The 14,144-nt window shown below is 46.4% G+C and overlaps 1 protein-coding gene across 3 annotated transcripts in view; it reads left to right on the top strand.

The window, feature by feature from the left end:
* Window positions 1–14,144, top strand: part of COL15A1 (collagen type XV alpha 1 chain) — a 127,395-nt gene that overhangs the window by 48,187 nt on the left and 65,064 nt on the right. For all 3 annotated transcript variants that reach the window (XR_014212796.1, XM_082194712.1, XM_082194713.1), the window contains exons 3-8: window positions 2,081–2,628; window positions 7,755–7,829; window positions 8,376–8,465; window positions 11,533–11,677; window positions 11,976–12,094; window positions 13,032–13,169. Coding sequence is in view for 2 of the 3 variants with exons in the window: in XM_082194712.1 (XP_082050838.1) it covers window positions 2,081–2,628; window positions 7,755–7,829; window positions 8,376–8,465; window positions 11,533–11,677; window positions 11,976–12,094; window positions 13,032–13,169 (1,115 nt within the window). In the remaining variant the exon portion in view is untranslated. The remainder of the gene's footprint in view (window positions 1–2,080; window positions 2,629–7,754; window positions 7,830–8,375; window positions 8,466–11,532; window positions 11,678–11,975; window positions 12,095–13,031; window positions 13,170–14,144) is intronic.

Here is a 14,144-nt window from a genome sequence, read left to right as displayed (position 1 = left end):
GCAACATGCAACCAGGTTTCCCCAGTTTTTGGAAGGGGCAGCCTGAGAGCATTGGGAGCCAGCGGTTCTACCACCTCTCTGTTGAATGAAGGGAAATGAGGGCGTTTCTAAGGAAGAGGGAGAGCCTGTGGTCTGAGGGAAGAGATCAGTGCACCAAGCTATGTGCCAGAAATGTTGTAACTTCACGGCAGAACTACTTGCCTTGGAGCACAGTTTTCAGACCGTGTTCAATGCTTGGTGCACAGTGCAATACAGCAAGGGTGGAGCTACAGTGGTACCTTGGCTCTCAAACTTAATCCATTCTGGAAGTCTGTTCCAAAACCAAAGTGTTCCAAAACCAAGGCGCACTTTTCCATAGAAAGTAATGAAAAACGGATTAATCTGTTCCAGACTTTTAAAAACAAACCCATAAAACAGCAATTTAACGTGAATTTTACTATCTAACGAGACCATTGATCCATAAAATGAAAGTAATAATCAAAGTAAAGGTAAAGGTAAAGGGACCCCTGACCATTCGGTCCAGTCCTGGCCAACTCTGGGGTTGCAGCGCTCATCTCGCTTTATCGGCCGAGGGAGCCGGTGTACAGCTTCCAGGTCATGTGACCAGCATGACTAAGCCACTTCTGGCGAACCAGAGCAGCGCACAGAAACACCGTTTACCTTCCCGCTGGAGCGGTACCTATTTATCTACTTGACTTTGACGTGCTTTCAAACTGGTAGGTTGGCAGGAGCAGGAGCTCACCCCGTTGCGGGGATTCAAACCGCCGACCTTCTGAATGGCAAGTCCTAGGCTCTGTGGTTTAACCCACAGCGCCACCCACATCCCAGTAATCAAGGGACTGTACTATAAAATAAATAAAACAGTATTCATAGAATCATAGAATCCTACAGTTGGAAGAGACCACAAGGGCCATCGAGTCCAACCCCCTGCCAAGCAGGAAACACCATCAGAGCACTCCTGACATATGGCTGTCAAGCCTCTGCTTAAAGACCTCCAAAGTAGGAGACTCCACCACACTCCTTGGCAGCAAATTCCACTGTCAAACAGCTCTTACTGTCAGGAAGTTCTTCCTAATGTTTAGGTGGAATCTTCTTTCTTGTAGTTTGGATCCATTGCTCCGTGTCCGCTTCTCTGGAGCAGCAGAAAACAACCTTTCTCCCTCCTCTAGTATTGTAGATGATAAAAATTAAAATTACTTTTTTTCTTACCTGCGCTGATGATAGTCATTGTTTGGATGGGGGGCTTTTATCCATCTCCGCAGTCACACAATCAATCAATCAGTAGCAGAACTAGGATCCACACAGTCCCAAAAACAAATTAACTGAAAGAGCCTCAGAACAAAAAACGCAAAATAACTAGCAAAAACACAAGCACCAAATATAAGCTCCAAATTCCACCTCAGAACACTGCAATCGGAAATGGGAGGCTTGAATTACAATGGGGGGACGCAAATTAGCAGCACAACAGGAAACACAGGGAGACTCAAAACGGAGCGCGTTCAGCTTCCGAAAAAAAGTTCGAAAACCAGAACACTGACTTCTGGTTGTGCATTGTTCAGGTTCCAAGTGGTTCGTGAACTAAGCTGTTCAAAAACCGAGGTACCACTGTACGTGTCAGAGGGAATGTACAGCAAAGAAATGGCAGTTGGGTGGTGTGCTTCTGTGACTGATCTGCTCTGTAGATCAGCTGTCCCACCATCTCTTGATGCCCAGAGAAGAGAAAGAATGGATTAAGCACACACACTTGCTGGTTCTCTGCTACTCATTACCCCCTCCTGGTATTTTGCAAGGGGAGCTGTGGGTGCCCAGGTCTCAGGGAAGAATAAAAACCAATGTAGAAGCAAAAAGCAAAAAAACAACAACAGAAGCTCAGTACCGATGGTCTACATTTAAAGTTACGTGACATTTAACAGTATAAAAAAATGGAAAAGTATCTATTGCTTAACCGTCTGAGTGCCTTTTCTCTCACTGTTCAAGAGAATTTGGCAAAGTTGGAACAAGCTTATAGCTCTTCCTGAAAAGTTGGATAGAATCCTGACTGCATGCGCTTACTAATAATACTTTTTGTTTTGTGTTACAGAAAGAGGGTCAAAGGAGCACCTTGATCTCACCGAACTAATAGGAGTCCCACTGCCACCTTCTGTCTCCTTCATTACCGGTTATGGAGGGTTTCCAGCATACAGTTTTGGGCCAGAGGCTAACATTGGCCGTCTGTCAAGGACTCTGATACCTCAACCCTTCTACAGAGATTTTGCTATCAGCGTCACCGTCAAACCAAACAGCGACCATGGAGGTGTCTTGTTCGCTGTAACAGATGCCTTTCAGAAGACAATTTATTTGGGAGCCAGACTATCGCCTGTGGATGACAGCACCCAGAGAATAATTATGTACTACACTGAACCCGGTTCCCACATATCCCGAGAAGCTGCTTCGTTTAAAGTCCCAGTGATGACCAACAAATGGAATCGCTTTACAATAGCTGTTCAGGGCAACGACATTGCATTGTTTATGGACTGCGAGGAATATCACAGGGTGCAGTTTCAGAGATCAGATCAGCCCTTGCTCTTTGAATCGAGCTCAGGAATATTTGTTGGCAACGCTGGAGCGACAGGACTGGAAAGATTCACCGTAAGTACACCATGTAGTAGAATCATAGAATCATAGAGTTGGAAGAGACCACAAGGGCCATCGAGTCCAACCCCCTGCCAAGCAGGAAACACCATCAGAGCACTCCTGACATATGGTTGTCAAGCCTCTGCTTAAAGACCTCCAAAGAAGGAGACTCCACCACATTCCGCCTAATGGTAGGGCCGGCCCTGATGGTTCTTAAGACAAGGAGAATTGATACTGGCACCTGGAAGGCAAACTATTCATTACTAAGGGTGTTTATGTGGGGAAGAGAATCCTAGCAGGGGATGGAGAGTAAATGTAGAAAGATTCACTGTAAGTACACCATGTAGTAAATGTGTGGATTATTCTGCAGCTAGTCTATCACAGCGGTTCTACAGGAAAGAGGTTTGGTCCATGGCTCTCAGGGCCAGCCCAAGACATGCCCAAGGAAAAGGGCAAGATGGCAGCACCACCACCCCATTCCACGTACAGAAACTGACTGTGCTGGCACTGGTATTGGGTCACCTTCATCCACTGCACCAATAGGCAGCAAGCCAGCTTGGCACACAAAGCTCTGCCTGCTCCCTGACCCTCAGCATCTGCTGCCTCAGCCAGTTGTCTCATTCCGCCTAATGGTAGGGCCGGCCCTGATGGTTCTTGAGACAAGGAGAATTGATCCTGGCATCTGGAAGGCAAACTATTTGTTACTAAGGGTGTGTATGTGGGGAAGAGAATCCTAGCAGGGGATGGAGAGTCTGCATTTTTAAGTGAACTGATCCAATCTCCACATACCATTCTGATAGAGGGATCAGAAGGCAATTATCCCTTCTGTTTCATACTTCTCTGACCTTTGCTCAAAAACACACCCAAATGCATTTTAAAATGGTTTTTAAAAAAATATAAAATATGTTTAGAAAGGCATATACTGAGATTTAACTATTTTATGATAAAATAGGTGTTTTCAAATTTTCATATGGACTTTTATTTTTTAAAAAAACAGTTGCACATTAGTGAAGAAATGAGATGGAACTTAATTATGACATGCACTGGAAATAGGTTATTCCTATCCATAGCAGTGCATAGTCTTCATGACTAGTAGTCACTGACAGCTTTATCCTCCACAATTGTCTCTAATCCCCAAGTTGGCAGCCCTCACTACATCTTGTAGTAGCAAATTCCATTGTTTAACCATGTGCTGTGTGAAGAAATACTCCCTTTTGTCTGTCCCAAATCTTCCAGGATTCAGCTTTATTGGGTGACTCTGAGTGTTGTGTGAGAAGAGAAAAACTTCTCTATTTTCTCCACACTGTGCATAGTTTTATGGACCTCTGTCATGTTCCCTTTTACTCCCCCCCCCAATAGTGTCCAAAATGTTAAGATTTGCTCCAGTTCCTTGACAAGGTTGCTTGTCTTTTTCTGCACCTTTCTCAGCTCTGCAATATCCTTTTTGAGGTGTGGTGACCAGAACAGAACACAAAGATGCCAACAGGATTTTCTAGGCTCAATCCATGTATGTCTGGATCAGGGGCGCCGACTTATAAAAAATATTGGGGGGGGCCATACCGGGGTCCTGCCGCTGGTTCGCTCGGGTAGCCGGGAGAACACAGTTCGAGGTGGCGGTGTTGGGGAGAGACCCTCGCTCAGGGCGCCACGAGACTTGGCGGCCGGCGGCCTATCTGGGGGGTTTTGGAGCGTATTTCGGCGGAGCGATTGGGGAGGAGGGGGCTTGTTGCCGGATTCTTCAGCTGGGCCGGAGATCCGCTGCTGGGGGGTCCCTGGGCCGAGTTGTGAGCACGGCCTGCTGAAGGGAGATCCAGCTGATTGCCCGACGGGGACGGCCGGGGCTCTCCGGCTAGGGCGCGCGGTTGGCTGGCTGGCTGGCGAGGGAGCAGGTGGGGAGGAGGCGGGGGTCCTGATACAGTCGGGGGCGGAGGCAGACGGGGCCGAGGGGCGAAGAGGGCAGGCGGGGCACGGGGCGCTTGCTCAGGAGCTCAGCTAACCTGTCCCAAGAGACATAGCCTAAGTACTCCTTCCTTCCTTCCTTCCTTCCTTCCTTCCTTCCTTCCTTCCTTCCTGTTTTTTTCCTCCCTCTTTCCACTGCTCCCCTCTTTCTTTCTTTCTTTCTTTCTTTCCTTCCTTCCTTCGTCTCATTCCTTCTTATTTCATTCATTTTCTTCCTTTCCTCCAACCCTTCAATGCTCCTTCCTTCCTCCCTTCCTATTTCATTCCTTTCTTTCCTTTCCTGCAACCCTTCCCTGCTTTTTCTTTCCTTCCTTCCTTCCTTCCTTCCTTCCTTCCTTCCTTCCTTCGTCTCATTGCTTCTTATTTCCTTCCTTTCCCCTCTCTTTCCTTCCTTCCTTCCTTCCTTCCTTCCTTTTCCACCCCCTCCCTCAATCTCACCCTCCCTCCCTTCCTTTTTCCTTCCTTTCTTCCTTTCTTTGCTCCAACCCTTTCCTTCCTTCCTTTCTTCTCATTGCTTCCTGTTTCATTCATTCCTTTCCTTTCCTCCAACCCTTCCCTGCTCTTTCTTTCTTTCCCTTCTTCCTTCCCTCTCTCTCTTTCCCTCCCTCCTTCCTTCCTTTTCCACCCCCTCCCTCAATCTCACCCCTCTCTCTCTCCCTTCCTTCCTTCCTTCCTTCCTTCCTTCCTTCCTTCCTTCCTTCCTTCCTTCCTTTCCTCCAACCCTTTCCATCCTTCCTTCTTCTCATTGCTTCCTGTTTCATTCATTTCTTTCCTTTCCTCCAACCCTTCCTTCCTTCCTTCCCCCACCCCTCCTCCCTCCCCCTCTCTCAATCTCACCCCTATCCCTCCCTCCTTCCTTCTCGCCTTCCCCACAGATTCACACTCTCCCCCCCCTCACCGCCCGCCCTACAGCCCAGCTGAAACTCTCGCTCACCCTCCAGCCGCAATTGATTTTATATCGCTATTCTCCCTTACTCCCCGCTGCTGCTGCTGCCGCCTCTCCCCTCACCCCCCGCTTCCCCCCCCGCCCACCTCCCAGCACTCGCCTTTCTCTGTGGTGTGTGTGTGAGAGAGAGAGAGAAAGGGGGGAGAGGGAGAGAGAAAGAAAGAAAGGGGGGCACACACCCTTGTCGATGCCTTCTATACACAGAGAGGCAGAAATCACATTCATAATAGGAACCAGAGAAGCCACACTGAGGCTGGCAGGTGGGCACTCGTTAGGAGCACGCTGGGCAGGTTGTGTGTGTGTGTGTGTGTTTGGGGGTGGTGTCGGTGGAGAGGGGGGGCGGACAGACCGTAGCTGGGCGCCGTGACGTCAAGGCGAGAGGGAGGCTGAGCCGAGGAGCAGAGCCGCGCAATCGGCGGCGGGGCTCTGCTGGAGGGGCGCTCGAGATTATTGGGGGGGCGGAGCCCCCCAAAATGAATTTTTGAGGGGGCTCGGGCCCCCTCAGGCCCCATGGAGTCGGCGCCTATGGTCTGGATTGAGTCTTCTGTTCCACTCAAAAAAGAGGACATGAATTTGCATATACTCATATGCGATTTTATGTCCTTGACGAGGGAAAAACCCAGGTGAGGACCCCAAATATGGGCTGCTTAAATGGCCTGGGCGTGGACCTCAGGGAAGCCTTCCTGCTCCGCCAGTTGCGCCCCCTGGCCCAGCCCACATCCAAACCTGTGTTAGGATTCTTGCTCCGTGTTTGCAGTCATGAGATTGTTGTCTATCACATGACGGTGTATGTTTTCATTCCACAGTGTGGGAAGTGAAGAAGACAGGATGTTTTGTGTTACTGTGTTCTGTGAAGTGGGACGATTGTCCCTTGTTCTCTTTCTCTTTGCTGCCTGATGAGAAAGAGGAAGGCGCTAAGTCAGAATGCTCCGAGTGTATTATATGTAAAACGCTAGTCAAAACGCTGTGCTACTGAGTTCTGCTACACGAACTGCCAATACTCTGCAGGTTCGTAAGTGTGCTAATGCCTTTTGGTATCAGTCGCTGTGATGTTCAGGCTGAAGAAAGCTTTTGAAGCTCCCAAACAACCAGCCAGGAGGGAGAGAACTTGCCAGTCGGGCATGTGTCTCTGCCAAGGTCCTCCTAGGTGTGTGACATCATACTGGGTTCATAAGGAAAGGGTTAACTAATTGTAAAATGACTAACCAATGGGAACCCAGGGGGCGGAGTTAACTGTGTATAAGGTTTTATGCGCAGAGGGGTTTTTTTTTGGAGGAGTTAGAGTTAGGGTGGTTGAGAAGACAGTCTGGAGTTAGAAGAGACAGAGGAGATAAGTCTGTGGGTTGGGCTAGTCTGATGTGAGAGAGGGAGAGAATTTGTTAAGAGGAGCCAGTCAAACAGTTGAGAATAGTCAGAAGGTATTAGGAAGGTATAGGCCCGTAAAGAAACTAAAGTTAAGATACTGAAAGGAATATTATCTGAGAAACCATAAACTTGTTTATAAAATAAACTTGGTGGTTTTTTTTGTTCACTTTTAACAACTGACTGGACTCAGTGTTTTACCAGAGAGTAACTGGTTGGTGGCAGCGGGGAAGCGAGCACCGTGGTGGCACAGGGATCAATAGACCGTTAAACGTCCGGAGACCCTGTGTGATCACCAGTGGCGTAGCGTGGGGGGTGCAGGGGGGGCCAGCCGCACTGGGCGCAACATCTGGGGGGGGCGCGCTCGCACTTGAGTGCTAAAATCCACGGGTTAGGGGGCGCAAATTACTTGCCTTGCCCCGGGTGCTGACAACCCCCGCTACGCCACTGGTGATCGCCACAAGCAGGATTGGAGTTCAGTAGAGGCAGTACACTGCTGAATAACAGTTGCTGGAAATGGCAGGATGAGCAGCTGCTGTTGTGCTCAGGTCTTGCTTGCAGCCTTCGCGTGGGCACCGGGTTGGCCACTGTGAGAACAGAATGCTGGACTAGACAGGCCACTGGCCTGATCCAACAGGGCCGCCTTATATTCTTAGTTTAATCTCTTTCTCATGACAGCCATTAGGTATCTGAAAATGGCCACAATTCCCCATCCTTTTCTTTCATTGCCCACAGTCCTTTATATCGCAGTTAATTCATCTACATCTGTTCTTTTCAAAGACAACAGCCACCACCCAAAGTGTCCAGTCCCCTGCTCTTGGTGGGATTTCTTATACAGAATGTCCCCTTGACTGGCTCTTCTGCTTCCTTTCAGGGCTCCATCCAGCAGCTCACCATCAAACCGGATCCAAGAGCTATCGAGGACCAGTGTGAGGATGATGACCCATATGTGAGTACTTCCCTGTACGCATTTTCTGCAGTTACAACAAGGATTGGAAGCTTGGTTTTGATACAGCTGTTTCCACAGCAAAAGCAGGAGTCCTCGCTTTTTATAAAAGTTGCTTACAGCTCCCAGTGTGCCCAGCTCTTCAGCTGAGGGTCACAAACCTTGATTTCCACTCCCCCTGGGTAGGAAAGCAGCTGGGGGGGTGCGCCTGTTTTCGCCTCACCAGTTATGGATGAGATGAAATTGTGCAAGATCTTGCACACTTACTTTTTGCTGCAACAGGCTAAATTGTTTGGTGCATGTTTGGTTTAATGATTCTTTACAAGGGTTGTGTTCATTGAGTATGAACTTGGAACCACATGCAGCAACAGCTGACTGCATCAGAGATGGATAGGATTTATTCTTCTATCTTACTTAATGAAGTAATTAATGGTTTGAACATACATGTGTCTATGCCAATGGCTAAGGCTTGCACACACAAACTACTTATGGAATTCCTCATGTGGGCATGACCTAAATTCTTCATTGTGGCCTGCCTGTTTCTCATAGGCTTCAGGAGAAAGCAGTGGCTACAACAGCATTCAAGAACAGGAGGGTGTCTCTGAGACGCAAGAAATCATTCAGCCCTCACAAGCCCCAGTAAGTATTATGATAGTGATTATTTATTAAATTTCTACACTGCCATTCATCCAAGGATCATAGGACAATTGACAGTGTAAAAACACAAAAATACATGGCATCATAACTTTTTGTTGTTGGCATCTGTCTGTCTCAGGAAACAATGAGGATTGTGCCTTTGGGAGTGAAGTCAAACCATTGGTGAGTTACAGCACTTGCTGTGGTTGTAGAGACTGATAAGGGAGAAACATGTTTTGCTGCAGCTGGGGCAGATGAAGGCATCTGGCAGTGCTGCTCCATGGAGTTTCTTTTCTCTGCGCTGCTCCCAGCCGTCCTTCCTCCTCTAGTCACTGCTGTGGATAACAGCATAATGGCCTGGAAGAAGAGGAATGATTTAGATCTTGTTCAGCTTTATCCATTGGAGCCAACTCCTAAGGGCCAGGGGGTCTTCGCCTGCTCTCCTAATAAAATATTTGAGGGGGCCGGGGACGGGGCAAAGTTGATGAGCATTGCTGCTCAATTGGTGTGCCTGCACCGTGTCATGTGAACAATTACGCAGGGCGGGACTTACCTGGGCTCCCCCAATATTTTATTCAAGTAGGCACCTCTGGCTTTATTGTAGTGGCTTCCTATTAATGTGCAAAATAATGTTCTATGCACTGAAAGTCATAGCTGGCAAAGCCAAAATGATATGCTTATGATTATACCAATTTAACTTTAATTCAAAACATCATTTCTGTTGTTTGTGTTGTAAATACGGTTCATGCCCGCCCTGAGACCTCTGGGCATAGGGCAGTATATAAATTCAATAGATAAATAAGTAAATGACATTAAAAGGGTTATTTCTCATTCCCAGAAAGTCCGTCCTCTGTACCTACAAGTAATAGTTTGGGATAGTTAGGATGTTTCCACTTACAATGGTCTGCTACTGACTGACAGCCACTGACTGACCATCCAAATGTTCTAGTGGGTGAAATTCTCGTTCCAGTCTCGTAATGGTATGAGAGACAGAATCACAGCAATAGGGACACCCAAAACCTACAGCAGTAGGTTCTTCTGTCAGATATTTTGTTTGCAATTTCTGTTTAGACACTATTGTTGCTAATTGGAATGACACCTGGAAGCATACCCTAATTAATGGTGGGTGATGACTTCTTTCCATGGTATACCATTGCTACAATCTGCCCCAATCACCTTGAAATGGAATAGAATATGTGGAATCCCATCTCCACCCCCCCACTGGCAAGTTTTACTACTCTTACCAAGCCATTTTTGCTTCCCTTAAAAATTGTCAGTTGTTTTTCGTAGAGCAGGGAGCTCCAGAATTGCATCAGAATTATTTGTTAGGCAAAAATAAAGATAGACTATGTTAGTCTAAACATTTATATATACAGAAATGCATTTTGTACACTGTGCTTTTCCTATCCAGTAATGTGAATGATTCCATAAAGATTAAGATTTTCCCTGTGTCCACTGCCTAACTTATTTATAATAGTTATTTAAAGCAGGGAGTAATATTAATATGAACTATAATGCGCTCTAATGTGCTAGTGTGTAGATTCTAGGCTTCAGGTGTTTTTTGTATATTGCATCAGGGAATCAAGTTGAATCTTGACGGGTTTCCCTTAAGATACTTCAGAGGGATAAAATACTTTCCCAGCAGATGCAGACACTGAACTAATGCAATACCAACGAATGAAGCTGAGATGGGAGGTGATTTCGTGGCTTAAAGACAAGTACTATCCTATATGTAGCCTCTTTACTCGCTCCTTTGGCAACTGTCTTCTGCCCCTCATTCCGCCTCCAGACAAAGAGCAGTTTGTGTGAAGCCCTCGTTACAGCTACACTAAGGCTCTTTGTGTGCAATAATCACCCCATGTTTTACATTGTGTAGATTTTGAAGCCAAACAATCATAAGCCAGAAAGCCTCGTGAAGTGATCCGTTTTTTAAAGCTGTAAGAATTTAATGGTAAAGTGTTTTTTTTTCCCTTTGAGGAGGATTCATAGCTTCATTTTTTTAAAAAAATGGTATGTTAAATACCCATGGACTTAAAAGGGCATGCTAGAGAGAACTTCAGTGCGTTGAATTTCCCAAGATTTATGCTGCCGCTAACAAAACTTAAAACGTTTTTGCCAGCTGTGAAGTGTCTACATGCCAACAAGTCCCTGGATTTATATACTGGCTGCAGAGAATGCTCACTGGATCTCAATGTGTTCTTCCTTGCCAAATGCCAAAGCAGAGCTCAAGACTGTATATAATAGCCAGCAGAGTCACCCAACAGATGCTTTTGGAAAGTGGATGTTCACACAGGAGCATTGCAAAAACCAAGCAAGCTGTCCAAAGCTGGAAGCATAGAGTGAAGCAAATGAAGACCCATACTTTTACACAACCCAGCTGCCAGGCAGATAAAGCTGCTTATTGGTGCCACTGTTGCCTAGATCACTTTGCAAATGCTCCTGTAACAAACACAACTGCACTAAGTTTTTCATAGGCAGGTGTTTTTAGCTCATAAAAATGTCCGCTTTTTCAGGCAAGGGAAATATCCCTCTAGAAGGAATTGTTCTGCTTGGAGATCGATGGAAGGGACCTGCTGGCCATAGCAATGTTTTGGATTGGGACTGGCTGAACAGGGCAAAGAGCTGATTGGCAGAGAACAGGAGATTGACTGAAATATGTACCTCTCTAAGTTTGAATGGAGGGCTCAGGAGTGTGTGGGAAACAGAAAAGTCTGCGGCTTTAAGAGTTTTGTGAATTTGGAGGAAACTTTTGCACTTTTTGCTTACAATTCCCACTGGTAATTGCCTTAATGAACCAGCCTCCGCTGGTATTGCGTCTAACTTACTGGGTGTGTTAGCTCAGCAGAGTTACTTCCATGGGCCAACCACACCCTCTATTTCACACATTTTGATTATTTATTCGATTATTATCCACAAAGTAAGTGATGTTTAGGGGAGGAAATAGCATTGTCATGGATCCAAAAGTACCTTGAAAAAGAACGAAGCACGCAGATTTATGTTCTGCCTCTCACAACAATGTGTTTTCCCAGTAATAATATCCAGATAACATTTGCCTTGCATTCTTGTCTAGCACCTGACTCAGAACGTATCTGAAGGAACAACAGCTGGACCTGTAGGCGCCCCGCCAACCACAGCACCTCATTCCGAAGAGATGGAGTTTTCAGGCCACCATCTCTTAGAAGCAACTTTGGGACCAACTAAAGTCCAAGAACAAGGCACTGTAATTTTAAACTCTTTGCTTGTGTCAGTTTAATTGTAGCTTAGAGTGTTATGATGATTTTAGTTAAACACTACCTTTAAAAAAACAACAACCCACAGTTGTTTTCAGCTTAGAATTTGTCTTTTGCTTTATTTTTTTGGTATTGTCATTTACTGTCATCTTTTTCAGTGCTCCCCCCCCCGATGAACCAAATCAACACCATTATGTCATTCCTGACAGATGATGTTTTATTATGCAGTCTCTTGCATATTTTTATGACGTATGCAATTTCTGCCTCCCACCCCCCCCTTTAGGTTTAACCACTACAGAAATTAGAAAAGAGGAAAGTGAACTTACCACTATGGCTCAGGAAATATTAAAAACAGCACCTCAGCCTCGTGATGCTATTCTGCAAGTTACAGGCAGAGAAAAGGCAAGTATGGTTTCCTGCAGGAGTAAGGCTGCAATCCGTCATCCACTGACTTGGGAATCAGACCTGCTGGACTCAGTGGGGCTTACCTCTGAGTAAACATGTTTTGGATTGTGGTCTAAAGTTGCCCTTGGAGGGGCTGGTGTGGGGAATCGGCTGCCCTTCCCACGGAATGCAGTGTATGCCAGGGATGTTTCACACTAACAACTTTCTTCCACACAATTGTGCATGAATATACAGTGGTGCCCTGCAAGACGAACACCTCAGAAGACGAAAAACTCGCTAGACGAAGGAGTTTTTCGTTTTCTTAGCCGCTTCGCAAGACGCATTTCCCTATGGGCTTGCTTCGCAAAATGAAGCTCCGGGGATAGTGGGGAAGCGCAGCGCGTCTTCCCCGCTGTCCCCGGACCCCTTTTGAACCAAGGGGCGGCAATGGGGAGAAGCGATCTTCTCCCCTCCGCCCCTTGCTTCAAAAGAGAGGACAGAGAGGAAGGCGCGCGGCGCTTCCCCTCTGTCCCCGGATGGTCTCCATAGGAACGCATTAATTGATTTTCAATGCACTCCTATGGGAAACCGTGCTTCGCAAGACGAAAAACTCGCAAGAAGAAAAAACTTGCGAAACGAATTAGTTTCGTCTTGCGAGGCACCACTGTACGTAACTCCAAATCAGGGGTAGCTTGTCCTGTTTCACTGCTTGTGGCAAATAGGGAAGTCCTGCCCTGCCCCTGCTGCAACCCCCACCCCATCCTCGCCAAGGCATCCCTTACCTAGGTTGCACAGTCTCTTTAATTTCAGTTATGCCTTAAAGTACAAAAATAAAGTTCACTGTCCAGTTCTGGCCATGTTTATTCAGAAGCAAACCCGTTTGTTCCAAATGGGGATGAGTTCCAAATACATAAGTTTAGGTTCATAGCCATAACTGTATATTTTCTACCTGAAGGGCCAAAAAGGTGAAAAAGGTGAAAGGGGAGAGGAAGGACCACCAGGACCACCAGGAAAAGCAGGCCTGGATGAAGTAGAACCTGGGACTGTTGGACAACCTGGGCTTCCTGGAAAGCCTGGGCTGGATGGTAAACCTGTAAGTATTGCACTCTCACTGAACACTAGATCTGTGCAAAGTGTTTTCTGGTTTTGTGAGGCAGCATAATTGGACACAACCATAAAATGCTAACAAAAATACTCACCTTGATGTGCATTTGCACTGTTTCAAGGTTATTCAACACTCTTTTCTCTTCCCCTGGGTGAGCCAGTGTGGTGTAGTGGTTAAGAGCGGTTGATTCGTAATCTGGTGAACCGGGTTCGCGGCTCCGCTCCTCCACATGCAGCTGCTGGGTGACCTTGGGCTAGTCACACTTCTCTGAAGTCTCTCAGCCCCACTCACCTCACAGAGTGTTTGTTGTGGGGGAGGAGGGAAAGGAGAATGTTAGCTGCTTTGAGACTCCTTCTGGTAGTGATAAAGTCGGATATCAAATCCAAACTCTTCTACTTCTTTTTAGCACATTTTTCTTTTCTTTTATACTTGGTCCTAATTTGCTTTGGTCTCATTTGTCCACACAATGTTGTTAAATTCCGTTGGCTGTGGCAACCCATGTCATTAAATAATAAACACATTAAAATATTTTTTTGTCTTTGTGCATCTGTGATGTCATCACATCAGGCAGAACATTGTGATGTTGTGAAGAACACTATGCAGATTGCCACAACATGTGGAATTAAAGGGCAGTGAGGGCATTGAGGGGCTGAGGGTAGTGAGTACAGGTAAGGAGTGAAATGCTTCTAAGAGGAAGAAGAACAGTACAGTGGAACTTTGGTCGTTGATGCTTCAGAAGTTGAACGTTTCGGCTTTCGAATGCTGACAACCCAGAAGTCAAATAGCTTCTGAGGTGCGTTTCTCCATTTTTCAATGGATTTTGCCAACCGGCAATTGCGCCTTGGTTGTCGAGCGTTTAGGAAGTCAAACAGTCTTCTGGAACAGATTATGTTCCACAACCAATGTTCCACTGTATTAAATGAATGTGTATGTGAAAAAATTGCAGAAATGGGAAGTCTTTTG

Source organism: Podarcis vaucheri, assembly GCF_965113315.1.
Source record: "Podarcis vaucheri genome assembly, chromosome: 13".
Taxonomy (NCBI): domain Eukaryota; kingdom Metazoa; phylum Chordata; class Lepidosauria; order Squamata; family Lacertidae; genus Podarcis; species Podarcis vaucheri.
Note: the sequence above shows the minus strand (reverse complement) of the source record. Positions and strands in the feature narration are given on the sequence as shown.